Below are 16,138 nucleotides of genomic sequence, written 5' to 3'. Positions count from 1 at the left end.
CATATTGGAATATTGGACATAATGCAGAACATTAAACCATATATTAGAATATTGGACATAATGTTCTATTCCACTTTCTCTCAAATAACAATTAGTTAAATAATAATAAGTCATTAACTTTTCTATTAACATATAGTTTGCAAATAAACATTTAACATTTAGATGATGCAAGAAATAACTGTTAATTAGTGCCAAAAAGACATTTAGTTAACTATTAACACATATTAATTCAATATTAGTTAATAGATTTGCTAAAACATTAACATACAGATTTTATGCAAACAACTAATATTTAATTAATGATTAAAAAATGATTAACTTGTGCCAAATAGATATGTTAGTAACAATTAACAAAGGGTTAGGTAATTACTAGTTTGCTATTTATTATGGCACCTTATTATGGAGTGTTACCAATACTTTTGTCCATTCTGAAATGTTTAAAGTGTTTCTATTAGTTCTTGGAAGATATACTGACTGGTCCAGATGCTCTGTGATCTGTGATGATAGAACTGTCCTGGTGTTTTCTGGCAGGTGTTTAACTGTTTTTTTTTTACTTTGGGTTTTGCATCACTTGGTAACTCAAAGATTTCTCTACGCTCATCAGCTAGCTTGCTGGCAAATAAGCCAAGCTAATGTGACAGTATATGGTTCTTTGTCATCTGTGATTGAAGTGATTGAAGTTAAATGTTAATTTCGGTGGGAGCAAATAGGCACAATTTGCTTGTTTCATTTCTGAAAAGGGTTGTCCTCTGTAGATATTTATTTTTTAAATGATAAACACCAACATTATCATTTATAAAGAAAATCATTTTGCAGACCCCTTGACTATGAGTCACTAACTCATGACTATGGGTCCCTGGACCCCACTATGGGAACTACTGGCCTAGGTGATGTGACTTTAAAGTTAAGATCAACATTTTCACACATAACAGTGGTTTGATGCAACAGTGAATTTGTTTTATTTCTGTTATCATGATCACCTTGTCCCATGTTCCCACAATGCATTGTGATGAGATATGAGATCCTATGGAATGTTACACAAACTCAACATTGTGCTTAAAAACAAAAAAAGTGGTCACATTTTTTAAACAAATTTGTTGATTGTGTATACATAATCATTTCTTATTGACATAATTTTAAATCTTTTGCTGCAGTGCACTCAGGCAGGTGTCGGTGCACTCCTTCTCGGACCGGTAATTGTTGCAGTTGCCCAGGCAGCCTCCATACATGAACTGCTCACACTTGTTAGTCAAAGCATTGTAATACCAGCGGGGGAATGATCCCTTACAGGGGCCCGGATCCATCGGGGCCAGACACTGATCTAGAGACAGTTGCATAAAATATACAATTACGAACAAATATGCACACATTTATCATACATTGCACACACACACTCAAATACACATGAGTTACAAGAGTAGGGGATGGAGACAAATTGAAAAACAAAATGTATTTTTTGCAGAGAGAATGTGTTTTAGTTTTTTTGTTTTGATTAGGGACAGAAAAAGAGTGAGTGAGTGTATGAGTGTATGTGAGTGTGTGAGTGAGGGAGTGAATGAGTGAGTGGATGTGAGTGAGTGAATGAGTGAGTGATGGGTGAGTGAGTGTATGTTGAGAGTGTAAGTGAGTGTATGTGAGTGAATGAGTGAGTGATGGGTGAGTGAGTGTATGTTGAGAGTGTGAGTGAGTGAGTGAATGAGTGAGTAATGGGTGAGTGAGTGTATGTTGAGAGTGTGAGTGAGTGAGTGAATGAGTGAGTAATGGGTGAGTGAGTGTATGTTGAGAGTGTGAGTGAATGAGGGTGATGGGTGAGTGAGTGAATGAGTGAGTGAGTGAGTGAGTGAGGGTGATGGGTGAGTGAATGAGGGTGATGGGTGAGTGTATGTGAGTGAGTGAGTGAGTGAATGAGTAAATGAGGGTGATGAGTGAGTGAGTGAGGGGCAGCATGTAGGACGTGGCTGAGGCACCTATGCAAGTGTCGGTGCACTCCTTCTCAGACCCGTAATTGTTGCGGTTGCCCTGGCAGCCTCCATAGATGAACTGCTCACACTTGTTAGTCACAGCATTGTGAAACCAGCGGGGGAATAATCCTTCACAGGGGCCCGGATCCATCGGGGCCAGACACTGATCTAGATCTATACAGTCGCATAAAATATACAATTACGAACAAAATATGCACACATTTATCATACATTGCACACACACACTCAAATACACATGAGTTACAAGAGTAGGGGATGGAGACAAATTGAAAAACAAAATGTATTTTTTGCAGAGAGAATGTGTTTTAGTTTTTTTGTTTTGATTAGGGACAGAAAAAGAGTGAGTGTATGAGTGTATGTGAGTGTGTGAGTGAGGGAGTGAATGAGTGAGTGGATGTGAGTGAGTGAATGAGTGAGTGATGGGTGAGTGAGTGATGGGTGAGTGAGTGTATGTTGAGAGTGTGAGTGAGTGAGTGAATGAGTGAGTGATGGGTGAGTGAGTGTATGTTGAGAGTGTGAGTGAGTGAGTGAATGAGTGAGTAATGGGTGAGTGAGTGTATGTTGAGAGTGTGAGTGAATGAGTGAATGAGTGAGTAATGGGTGAGTGAGTGTATGTTGAGAGTGTGAGTGAATGAGGGTGAGTGAGTGAATGTGTGAGTGAGTGAATGAGGGTGATGGGTGAGTGAGTGAGTGAATGAGTGTGATGGGTGATGGGTGAGTGAGTGTATGTGAGTGAATGAGTGAATGAGTGAGTGATGGGTGAGTGAGTGTATGTTGAGAGTGTGAGTGAGTGTATGTGAGTGAGTGAGTGAATGAGTGAGTGAGTGTATGTTGAGAGTGTGAGTGAATGAGGGTGATGGGTGAGTGAGTGAATGAGTGAGTGAGTGAGTGAATGAGGGTGATGGGTGAGTGAGTGAATGAGTGAGTGAATTAGTAAATGAGGGTGATGAGTGAGTGAGTGAGGGGCAGCATGTAGGAGGTAGCTGAGGCACCTATGCAAGTGTCGGTGCACTCCTTCTCAGACCGGTAATTGTTGCGGTTGCCCAGGCAGCCTCCATAGATGAACTGCTCACACTTGTTAGTCACAGCATTGTAAAACCAGCGGGGGAATAATCCCTCACAGGGGCCCGGATCCATCGGGGCCAGACACTGATCTAGATCTATACAGTCGCATAAAATATACAATTATGAACAAAATATGCACACATTTATCATACATTGCACACACACACTCAAATACACATGAGTTACAAGAGTAGGGGATGGAGACAAATTGAAAAACAAAATGTATTTTTTGCAGAGAGAATGTGTTTTAGTTTTTTTGTTTTGATTAGGGACAGAAAAAGAGTGAGTGAGTGTATGAGTGTATGTGAGTGTGTGAGTGAGGGAGTGAATGAGTGAGTGTATGTTGAGAGTGTGAGTGAGTGAGTGAATGAGTGAGTAATGGGTGAGTGAGTGTATGTTGAGAGTGTGAGTGAGTGAGTGAATGAGTGAGTAATGGGTGAGTGAGTGTATGTTGAGAGTGTGAGTGAATGAGGGTGAGTGAGTGAATGTGTGAGTGAGTGAATGAGGGTGATGGGTGAGTGAGTGAGTGAATGAGTGTGATGGGTGATGGGTGAGTGAGTGTATGTGAGTGAATGAGTGAATGAGTGAATGAGTGAGTGATGGGTGAGTGAGTGTATGTTGAGAGTGTGAGTGAGTGAGTGAATGAGTGAGTAATGGGTGAGTGAGTGTATGTTGAGAGTGTGAGTGAGTGAGTGAATGAGTGAGTAATGGGTGAGTGAGTGTATGTTGAGAGTGTGAGTGAATGAGGGTGAGTGAGTGAATGTGTGAGTGAGTGAATGAGGGTGATGGGTGAGTGAGTGAGTGAATGAGTGTGATGGGTGATGGGTGAGTGAGTGTATGTGAGTGAATGAGTGAATGAGTGAGTGATGGGTGAGTGAGTGTATGTTGAGAGTGTGAGTGAGTGTATGTGAGTGAGTGAGTGAATGAGTGAGTGAGTGTATGTTGAGAGTGTGAGTGAATGAGGGTGATGGGTGAGTGAGTGAATGAGTGAGTGAGTGAGTGAATGAGGGTGATGGGTGAGTGAGTGAATGAGTGAGTGAATTAGTAAATGAGGGTGATGAGTGAGTGAGTGAGGGGCAGCATGTAGGAGGTAGCTGAGGCACCTATGCAAGTGTCGGTGCACTCCTTCTCAGACCGGTAATTGTTGCGGTTGCCCAGGCAGCCTCCATAGATGAACTGCTCACACTTGTTAGTCACAGCATTGTAAAACCAGCGGGGGACTAATCCCTCACAGGGGCCCGGATCCATCGGGGCCAGACACTGATCTAGATCTATACAGTCGCATAAAATATACAATTACGAACAAAATATGTACACATTTATCATACATTGCACACACACACTCAAATACACATGAGTTGCAAGAGTAGGGGATGGAGACAAGTTGAAAAACATTTGCCACTATTTTTGCGTAGTGAATGTGCATGACTGAACGGCGGTCATATTTTGTACCGCTATGTGATACATCTAGTTCTTTACATGGTTGCTAAGTCTTCTAAAGATAACATTAATACCAAAATATTTTCAGCTGCTGTATTAACAGCACCGTTTATGTACTGAAACACATTTGTTTTACTGATAAAAAAACTTACAGGTTGTATGTAAATATTACAATTCTACTTAACTACATACATTCTACATACACATACCATTAGGTGCAGCAAGTGTGATCCATGGCATCACAGCCAATAGAACAACCAGGCCTGTCATACTGGGAGAAAACACATACAGAACCATTGTAACCAGTGTGTGTGTGTGTGTGTGTGTGTGTGTGTGTGTGTTTGTGCGTGTGCGCTAGCAGTCATATGAACAGAACTACAGTATATGTCTGCATGATGCAGTCTTACCTCTCAAAGTGTTCTCCAGGTCTAGTTGAAGATGTAATTCACACACACCGGACACACATTTATATTGGCCTTATCACAGACAGGAAGTGACTGTGTCTGGGGCAGGGGATTGGGAGGAAGGATGTGTCTTGATACTCCGTGTTTGAATATTTACTGTGCTTTCATTAGTTGTGGTGTGGGGTTCTTGCCTGAGTACTCTCCCCTCAAGAACATTTGTAGTAAACATTTGTAGTAAACATTTGTAGTGAAACCTGAATGGGTACATGTGAACGTTTCTTGGTGTTTTATACCCTCAAGGTTGTCTTCAAGGCAGCGCTCGTACATGAACGCATTTTGAGTAAAGAATGGACAAAATAAATAATAAATTATCATATGATATATATACCCACCATAAAGTTGAATCTAATCTAATACCTAATGCTTTAGTTGATGTGTTGTTCATGCTTGAGGTCATGAATGAGAGACTATGAAGTCATGGTAATTCCTGATGATTCATAAGATATAAAAGAATGAAGTAATGCATAAATCATGAATTAATTAATGCATGAATTCATGAATATTCATGTACCCTTATCGTAAAGTGTTACTCTAAAGATACATATGCATGGTATAGTGACACATTTTCCTAACACAAGACAATGCTATAATCTAGCTCCTTCTGGACTGAGTAGTCCTGTACTGCCCTACTGCCCTGTCAGTTTAAGCGACAATGATTAGAAAAAAAATCTGAATTCAGTCTGAATCTCTTTGAAAGAGCAATATGGCCTACTGATTTTTTTCCTTTTTCAGTATAGGCAACACGTTAGTAAAGTAATTTTAATTACTATAAACCACATTCTAATGCCACCTTAGAATTCATTCTCTTGGAATATGAGGATGATTGTGATATGAGCACAGAGTTGAACTACACAGTAAAAAATGTTTGAACTGTCATCATGAATCGGCATCAATGGCAACTTCATCAGTGTCATCTGATGATGAGAATAGCTGTGCTTATCGTTGCCTTTGCTCAACTGTACTTTATCTTGCAGCTCTGCATGTGGTAGATAAGGCCACTGTGTCATTTCTCCCAACCACAACCCAAGGACACAGGATATAGCTTCTTTATCTTTTCTTACTGAAATAAATGTACCATGTACAAAGAAATACTGTAATGTCAAACGGTCTTTTGAAATGTTGGATTATATCTACGCACCAAACGGATTCATACAGTGGGCAGTGCTTCGACTTGGCCAGCTTCACTCGCGGCCCGCGCGTGGGATCACGCGGTATCACGCAACTTTAATTTGTATTTTCCCAGTGAGACGCTGCAACAACCCAAACAACCGGTAGATGGCTCAAGTGAGCAGGGTGTCTCGTAAAAAGAAATGGAACCTGGAAAACCCTACACAGACTTCACTACAGACTTTAGCAGACTGGTTTAGAAATAATTTAATAGCCAGAAATATGCGTGCCCTGCCCTAATAAAGAAATATTTGGTTAACTCCGAGTGAATCCCGTTTGCAGCCGTATAAGAAACGCAGGACAAATTAAACATTCTGGTTTTCTCCGAGTGCAACGATGATAGACAGACATCATTTGGACAAAATATAGAGCATATTAACCTCCGTTGCTCAGCCAAATAAACGATTTTTGATGGTCACAAGTTTACTTCATTAGCGGTTTATTTTTTTGATTATTGAAGAGTGTTTTTCATTTAAAGGTTTGACAAACGGTCTTTTGAAATGTTGGATTATATCTACGCACCAAACGGATTCATATGTTGTAAAAGGGTCTCACTGTGGCCAGAGAACGTACTGGAAGATTTATATACAGCTTCAGTGCTATATCAAAGTCAAAAGTGCTATATATGCAGTCAGTTTATTGTTACCATTAAGCTATATTAAATGTAAATGTTACATTGCTTGATAATGCATGTACATACTGCACCATACATAGCAACTTTGTCTTGTTTTCATCTTCTTGCTGACTTGTTATTTCTAGACATCAATGTACCAATATAAGAATGAGAATCTAATTATTAACTTAAATATTTTAACCTGAATACTTAAAATAAGCAATAATTTACCTAAATCAATACTTTTTAGGTCCCTGAGCTCCTAGATATTTTTTTCTTGTCTCAAGTAAATTTAACCATTAAGTGCCATTTTCTTGCTGCGCTGGCTGGCAGATAATTTGCTTAGAATAAGTCACTTTTTCCCAAAATTGTATATTTTTTTAATTATTTTTGGAAAGGCTTTTTTTTGCAGTATGGCCTTCAGAGTGCCCAAATGAACATGTAGATAGTCCAACATCTAACATCCAACAACTTTTTTGCAGCAAGTTGGTTAAAATGATTTCAGTAATAGCCCGGACAAGAAGTTAATGGCCCCGAGGACAACACATGCATATTGTAAGTTGAGGTTAAGCAAAGGCGATAAGCAGAAACTCTGAATGCCTTGGTGACTGTACAAGTTGCCAGTAATGACCTGATGACCCTCAGGGCTGTTTGTCCGCTCAAACATTTTATGTTTGTGAAAGAGCTCTGTGCTCATTTCACAATCATGCTAACGTTTGGGAAGGGGCGAAAATATTGGTTAGCTGATTGGATAAACCATCTGTCTATCACCACCTATGTTGGTGATACAGTATTTCGTAATATCTTTATTCTAATTATGTTTCCCATTGTAATCGTGCAATTTGTAATGTTTTGCATGGACGTGCGCTGGTGTGCGTTCATGAATGATAGAAGGATGGTGCGTGCACCTGCCAATATGACTGTTGACAATGCGCTCTTAAAATAACATATAAACAACTCGCCATTGACTTCTGACCAGGTTTAGGTGGTGTATGATAGCGATTTTTAGACAACGCGCCAGGCCCCTCCCTAGGTTGTTAATTACCACACCCCTGGGCGCGATGTTTAAAAAACTAGATGTACCGCATAGCGGTACAAAATATGACCGCCGCTCAGTCCTGTATATCCGTTCCGCGAAAATAAATCACACTTCAATTTGTCTCCATATTTTACTCCATCCCCCACTCTTGAAACTTTTGTGTATGCTTGTTTGGCATGCCTGAGTGTGTGTGTGCGGCTGCACAGAAAGTAGCCTACTGGTGCTGAAAAGGTGAATAGATTGTAGAATAGCCAAAGAAGATGTAGCATTGTTATAAAACCTTCTCTAAACATCTCTAAATAATCACAAGTAGAGCAGTTCATCACAGTTCATCCATTGCAACTGATTGATGAAAGGTCATTTACACCTGTAGGCTACATTGTATTTGGGAAAAGCAAAAGGTATCAGCATAATGTTATTCATGTATTTATTTATTTGTTTGTTTGTTTGTTTGTTTATTTATGAACAAAAACATCTCTGTCAGTTCCATGCCGTTTTCAATAGCTATCAAAAACAAAGGTCATTTTTGGATGGATGGATTTTTTGTGAATGTTTCTTCTTCTACATAAGATTTTAGTCATCTTTAGTTCATGTAATACTTCATTGTCAATGCACAAATTAAGTAACAGTAGTCTGAAACATTATTGTTAATGCACAAATTAAGTAACAGTAGTCTGAAACGAAATGCTGTTTTACATCTAACCAGTGGTGCAAATAACTGACATGTCAAATGGGCCTTGATGAAATGCGTCGCAAGACTGTTCATACACATTTTAACGGGCCAAAGTTGAAGAGCTGTTGTCCGTTATTGTTCGTGCAAATATAGGCTGATTCATGTTCCCTTGCATTGTGTAACTGAGGTCCATGGCTAGTCTGGCTTTCACCAGACCAAGCTCAAACTTTTAAGAAATCAAAAAATAAATAGCGGGCAGATCAGGCTGGGTTCACCAAACTAGATCCTAATAGAAAGCTGTTAGCTTCCCTAAGCTACAGGTAGGCTTATAAGGTAGGCCTATTTACAACATAAATTGTCAATGGCTATGCTGGCGACACAAATAAAATCTCCTTCGGAAACCAATGGCTTACGCCAATTACAGTATCAAGCGGACTTAAACTGCCATATCGTGGCGAAAAGTTGTAATAAAATTCACGCAGCTCCATGAGTTAAGGAAAGCGCGAATGAAGTAGCCACTTCTAAATGGGACCCACTAGCCTACACAGTAGCTTATGGTGTGTTGCTAAAGCAGCCATAATGAAATGAAGGTGTCATTGTTTGGATACTTCACACACACGTGCTTTTTAATTTCACAGACTACAACTACCAAGCTGGAATCAAAGCACATCGATTCCCCTCTCACACCCTGCACGCACTTAAAACAAAATAAACAGGCGTCTCAGTCTCACGCATGTATAGGCAAAACTGTATCAGACCGGTGTAACGTTGGTAAATCTTCCATTGCACAGAATGATTTTTGTAGCACGTGCAACAAATGACAGTCGAAAGATACAATTACAGTGCTGCTATCAATTTGCTTGGTATAACCGCATTTATAGTTTTCTACAAATGCAATCAATCAAATTGGCCTCCATCACTCAACCAAAGCTAACGGTAACATTACCTAGGTCCTTAATGATATTATAAGATTAACGTACCTGCAGTAAAAACCAAGCATGTCCGATAAACATCCTCAGATTTATTTCGGCTTCAAGAAGAAATGGGAATTACATTTCATGTGAACATCATCCTATCCTTATTAGACGTTCTCTGCGGTAAACTACAGTCCTTTTAGGAAGCGTCCATTGTTTTTCCAACCCACTTTTAACTTCCAACAAAATTACGTCTCACTGCAACGATGCGCCATCTAGTGGACAAACAACTACTTATCGCCAATACTGGAAATGCAGCCATGATGATGATGAATATTTTTTTTTGGCTTTCTTTTAATCCTACTGAATTTGTAATTATGTATCGGCCGTTCTAATACCGATAGTATGTGGGTGCCTGTGTCTGTGCATGTGTATATGTGTGCACCGCCATCTACAGGCCAATGAGTGTACAGTCACTAAATGTACACAAAACCTAATTTTTTTTAGACCCCCCCCATGGATGAAATTCTACAAAACTTGGCATACCCCCAGAGAATGCCAGGTCAATCATACACATACAATTTGGTGCAGTTCTGAACATCTTAACTGAAGATAGGGGCAATTAAAGCAGAATAATATTGCATTTTCATTTTTTACCGGGGGGTGCAAATCACAAATGAGTGATTATGGGCCAGATTGATGTGGGCCCTTGAGACCAACATACCATAAAAGATTCTTCATCCTCAGTGCCACGGTTCAGGTAGTTATTTAGGAAAAACTGCTTTTTTTGCGGTTCGGGGGGCCCAGCACGGGGGGGGAGTGGCCCCCGGGGACGAAACAAAATTTTTCCGTAAAAGTCTAGTGGGGCTATATACCCACCAAATGTCATGTGCCCCGGTGGTTCGGTGTCCCGGGTATCGTTGACCAAAAATTCAGGAAGTAGATGACGGGAAAAAAAAAAAAAAAACTTTGACAATCCCTATATGACCGCTTCGCTAGTTTCGCTAGCGGCGGTCATAATAAACGTGCAAAATATGAATTCAACTTTGCGCGGGTGAAAAACCAACTTTACGCCATGCGCAGGTGCCCAAAATACAGCCCATAGAGTTTAAGTATAAGTATAAGTATATATACTCTTTTCATCCCTTGAGGGAAATTTGGTCTCTGCATTTATCCCAATCCGTGAATTAGTGAAACACACTCAGCACACAGTGAACACACAGTGAGGTGAAGCACACACTAATCCCAGCGCAGTGAGCTGCCTGCAACAACAGCGGCGCTCGGGGAGCAGTGAGGGGTTAGGTGCCTTGCTCAAGGGCACTTCAGCCGTGCCTACTGGACTACAACTACCAAGCTGGAATCAAAGCACATCGATTCCCCTCTCACACCCTGCACGCACTTAAAACAAAATAAACAGGCGTCTCAGTCTCACGCATGTATAGGCAAAACTGTATCAGACCGGTGTAACGTTGCACAGAATGATTTTTGTAGCACGTGCAACAAATGACAGTCGAAAGATACAATTAGTGCTGCTATCAATTTGCTTGGTATAACCGCATTTATAGTTTTCTACAAATGCAATCAATCAAATTGGCCTACATCACTCAACCAACGCTAAAGGTAACATTACCTAGGTCCTTATTGATATTATAAGATTAACGTACCTGCAGTAAAAACCAAGCATGTCCGATAAACATCCTCAGATTTATTTCGGCTTCAAGAAGAAATGGGAATTACATTTCATGTGAACATCGTCTTATCCTTATTAGACGTTCTCTGCGGTAAACTAGTCCTTGTAGGAAGCGTCCATTGTTTTTTCCAACCCACTTTTAACTTCCAACAAAATTACGTCTCACTGCAACGATGCGCCATCTAGTGGACAAACGACAACTTATCGCCAATACTGGAAATGCAGCCATGATGGCGATTAAAGCAGAATAATATTGCATTTTCATTTTTTACTGGGGGGGTGCAAATCACAAATGAGTGATTATGGGCCAGGTTGATGTGGGCCCTTGAGACAAACATTCGCTAGCGGCGGTCATAAATACTGGTATTGTTATACACATTGGACAATAACCTCCAGCATCATCAAACATTTTCTGAATGGCTTTTTAAAAAAAACTGATACTGCATGGCGTAGTCCACCTTACCGTGATCACAGTATTCCTAGCTTACCCACCTCTTATTTTACCACTACACCCCTGGATGGATGAGATTACAAGTGATGATACTCCAACATCCTCAAAGAGCATTTCACTGTTATTACTTCTCCTGCTGTTACACACCACCGTCAATAATAGCAGATTTTACCAAAGTCCTTTTAGGCAAGTCCCTCCACTCGGCGGCCATATTGCAACACTTTTTGGGCACTCATCGGGCATCCTATTCGGCAGAAATGCGCGTGTGCAAGGCTTCCCAACACCAATCTTGCTCCAGCGGCGAGTTCACAACACTTGGCACGATGTCTTCACAACACAGTGAACACACCATATGATTGGCTCAATGTATTCACATCACACCACATGATTGGCTCGATGTATTCACATGTCGACGTTTTGCCGAGGAAGGGGTGGGATATGTGTAGACAACGGCCATATTGGCGTTACAAACTAGCCCCATGCATTTCTATGGAGGATTTCTTGAGTGCTGTCTCCTCATTAGAAAGTCTCTGATTTTACCGCCTTATCACACATCACTCAATGGTCAGATAATTGTGTGTGTGTTCTTTCTCTCTGCAGCTCCTGTGACTCTGGATCCCAACACTGCACACCCACGTCTCATCCTGTCTGAGGATCTGACCAGTGTGAGATGGGGTGATGAGAGACAGCAGCTTCCTGATAACCCAGAGAGATCTGATCAACACGGCACTGTGCTGGCCTCTGAGGGCTTTAACTCAGGGACTCACTGCTGGGATGTGGAGGTGGGTGTCATAGACGAGTCTGCCCAAAGGAAGGGGGACTGTCAGTGGATGAGTGGACGATATGTTTGCTGGTGTAGTGAAGGTGTGTACAAAGTACGCTCCCGCCCGCACACCCCCACCGTCCTCACAGTGGACCCCAGTCCCCAGAGGATCAGGGTGCAGCTGGACTGGGACAGAGGAGAGCTGTCATTCTCCGACCCTGATAATAACACACACATACACACTCTCACACACACCTTCACTGAGAAAGTGTTTCCATACGTTGATGCCTGGGAGTCTACTCTGCAGATCTTACCGCTGAAGGCTTCAGTAGCAGTAGAACAGCACAGCTAGAGCGGATAGGACTTCTGTCTGAAGCCGTCTCTACTGCATACAGAGTCTGAAACTCATAGGACAGATTCTTTGCTTTAATAATGTATTTTATAGAGATTGCTAAGACACGTGACCAAGATTATGGGTACGTTTGGCCGTTTACATTGGTTTACATGAGCATGGATTGCCGCGGATCCCCAAAATGCTTTGCGTTCACCAATGTGAAAATGCTTTGATGACGACACATTCTTAATCTCTATAACAGAGACTACAACTGGATAGTTATATACAGGTGGATCTCAAAAAAATAGAATATTGTGGAAATAATTTATCTTAAAAATGTAATCTCAAAAAGTGGATCTTTCATATATTTCTAGATTCATTAGATATAAAGTATTTCAAGCCATTTTTTGTTCTAATCTTGGTGATTATGGCTCATGAAAATCAAAAATGAGTATCTCAAAATAGTAGAATAATAATACAGAAATGTCAGTTTCCTGAGCCTTTAAACTCTTAGCCTGGTTCAGTAAACACAAACACCACAATCATGGGAAAGACTGCAGACTTGATAGTTGTCCTGAAGACACTCTTTGGCTCCCTCCACAAGGAGGGAAAGCCACAGAATGTGGGCAGAGTGATCACTGGGTGCTTTTACCATTTACTTTTCCCATAATGTATATTTCTTTTTCTGAACATGTTATGTTTATTATTGTGCAATGTCTGTATCAAATAAACCTCAAATAAATAAAATAAATAAACATACAGAGATTCTATGTATGTCAAATAATGCCACAAATGTCCTGAAATGTCCAAACTGTAGAAATGCCCCTTGTATGAAAACGGAATGCCTCTGAAGACGCATGACCACTGCACTGCTGTCTGCTTTGCAGCAGCCTGTTCTGAGTCATCGCTGCTCCAGTGCCCCCCCTGCTGGCAGTGCTGCAAGGGTAAAAAAGGCATCCGTGGCTTATCAGACTTGACTGAAGAGTGGCCGGGTAGATCCCTTCCTGATAGGAGAAGTGTGGGTGGGAGTAGTGACTGGATGAAGGTCAAGTGAAGGAGTTGCTATAGAAGATAGAATTGATGGTAGTAGGTAGCAACAGTGCTTATTTCAAGTTTGACAGCAGGACTTTGCGCAAACTGAAGGAGAAGCAAGAGGAAGATGATAGAAAAGCAAAAGGGAGGATGATGAGAGTGAAGGCTCACAGAGAGAACCTGAGAGGAGCAGCAGGTAAGATCTCATACTTCAGAACACACTTGGACACACAGACCCTGTGTCTGCACAGCGCTTTCCCACATGCTCCCCTGGCGCTGGATTAAGGGCAGCCCACTGCTCCAGGTGTGTGTGGGATTAGGGCTGCCCACTGCTCCGGGTGTGTGTGGGATTAAGGGCTGCCCACTGCTCCGGGTGTGTGTATGTGTATGTGGGATTAAGGGCAGCCCACTGCTCCGGGTGTGTGTGGGATTAAGGGCAGCCCACTGCTCCGGGTGTGTGTATGTGTGTGTGGGATTAAGGGCTGCCCACTGCTCCGGGTGTGTGTGAGATTAGGGCTGCCCACTGCTCCAGGTGTGTGTGGGATTAGGGCTGCCCACTGCTCCAGGTGTGTGTGGGATTAGGGCTGCCCACTGCTCCAGGTGTGTGTGGGATTAGGGCTGCCCACTGCTCCGGGTGTGTGTACTGTATGTGCAGGCTCCGAGTGAGCTCACTGCTATAAGTATGTGTGTACTCTACCCCCAGAAGGGTAATACACAGAGAACAAATGAACAAAGAGGACAAATAAAATATAGCTTAAAACTAACATAAATTAAGACCAAACCAACCCAACCCATCTCTGACATAATACAGGCTGTCTTAAACTGCCTACTTCCATCAGTATACTGCTAGTGTGCACTGAGAGCTTACTTCCATATGGCCACTTTTCGATGGATAGTATTGTCCCAATATCTGCACTATACTTAAACTAAGTATTTGAAGTGTTCAAGTCAGGCGGTTTGAGACAAGGCCATTCGCCTTATTCACCTGGCGGCCAGAACGAGGATACAGGGTACACTTGCCATTACACCTCAATCCAGCAGATGGTGATAATGCACTCCGTTTGCAAACTGTCAAAAAAATAGCTCACTGAAAAAGAAGAAGTGTTCGCTGGCCTGTTCTTCCTCTTCAGTTAGTTTTTATGGCAGTTTGCAAATGTGTGTGTGTGTGTATGTGTGTGTACTGTATGTGTGTGTGTGTGTGTGTGTGTATGTGTGTGTGCGTGTGTGTGTGCGTGTGCGTGTGCGTGTGTGCGTGTGTGTGATTGTGTGTGTGTGTGTGTGTGTGTCAGGCAAAATTCCAGAATTGAATTGAAACTGGCTCTTAAATTCCAATTCAATTCTTAAATTTCACTTGCATTTCAATTGAGGTAGCTAACAGGAAGCAGAATTGCAATTCGAATTGTGCACAACCCTGGTGTGTGTGTGTGTATGTCTGTCTGTCTGTCTGTGTCTGTGTGTGCAAGTAAAATAATTGTCTGCAATGTTGTTGGACAAGCTAGTCAATCTCCACATTTGACTTCCTGTAAAGGGGACAATTCGTTAGTCAACAATGTTGCTGGGCAACCACATAACCGCTCTATGTGTTCTGATTGGTGTGATCTCATTTTAAAGGACTTTACATAGCAAGGCATGATAGACTGGTGGACTTGGTGTCACAAAGCATCAAAAAAGTGCAGGAGGGAACGACAAAAATATACAAACACCACACTGTACAAATGGACTGGTTCAATGACGAAAACACCAAAAATATCACTTTCTGTAATATTCCAAATAACCCAGATATCACCATTATTAGATGACAATACTAAGAATGTGACTATTGTTGAAATAGGATGTTCTTTTGATTTGTACATGGACACTTGTTTTAACTCCAAGCTGTTGAAATATCAGCCACTTGCTGACAACATCACAAATATGGGGTTTCAATGCAAAATTTTCATTCTTGTTTTTGGGAGTCTTGGGCATGTGTGTGTGTGTGTATGTGTATGCGTGTGTGTATGTGTGTGTGAGAGTGTGTGTGTGTGTGTGTATGTCTGTCTGTGTCTCTGTGTGTGCAAGTAAAATAATTGTCTACAATGTTGTTGGACAAGCTAGTCAGTTTCCACATATGACTTCCTGTAAAGGGGACGATTCGTTAGTCAACAATGTTTTGCTGGTCAACCACATACTGTAACCGCTCTATGTGTTCTGATTGAATGATCACTGCTGATGATTAAAGGTCTTCAGAAAAAAGAAATGGTGCCCAATATCAATGGGAATGTGCTAGAAAAACAACATCTTGCCCAACAACAGATGTTCTTTCTCCCGTAGTCTAACTGGGTGAGCGAGTTACGGTCGGCCATTTGTCCTTCTGAAGACACAGTCTCACAAGAGGAGGAGAACTCTCTGCTGATTTTGATTTGCATTACATCTTAACATGACTAATACACTGCCAATAATACATATAAGGGTGCCACTAATTGTGCCATGTACATTTTTGAAAAGAGAACAAATTCTCTTAGGCCCTCCCCC

At 41.4% G+C, this 16,138-nt stretch overlaps 1 protein-coding gene across 1 annotated transcript; it reads right to left on the bottom strand.

Annotated features, from left to right (window-relative positions):
• Positions 1–935: 935 nt before the first annotated feature.
• On the bottom strand, positions 936–4,757 carry LOC143099508 (carboxypeptidase inhibitor SmCI-like). Its single transcript, XM_076262470.1, has 4 exons — positions 4,697–4,757; positions 2,975–3,142; positions 1,968–2,135; positions 936–1,321 (listed from the first exon to the last, which is right to left on the bottom strand). The coding sequence occupies exons 1-4, from the start codon at positions 4,755–4,757 to the stop codon at positions 1,137–1,139; spliced, it is 582 nt and encodes a 193-aa protein (XP_076118585.1). The 3' UTR covers positions 936–1,136.
• Between the last annotated feature and the right edge of the window lie 11,381 nt (positions 4,758–16,138).

The sequence above is a fragment of the Alosa pseudoharengus genome, unplaced genomic scaffold, assembly GCF_046254945.1.
Source record: "Alosa pseudoharengus isolate Yale_2024_CS ecotype anadromous, Long Island Sound unplaced genomic scaffold, YU_APseudo_1.1 YU_APseudo_1.1_scf_3, whole genome shotgun sequence".
Classification (NCBI taxonomy): Eukaryota; Metazoa; Chordata; class Actinopteri; order Clupeiformes; family Clupeidae; genus Alosa; species Alosa pseudoharengus.
Note: the sequence above shows the minus strand (reverse complement) of the source record. Positions and strands in the feature narration are given on the sequence as shown.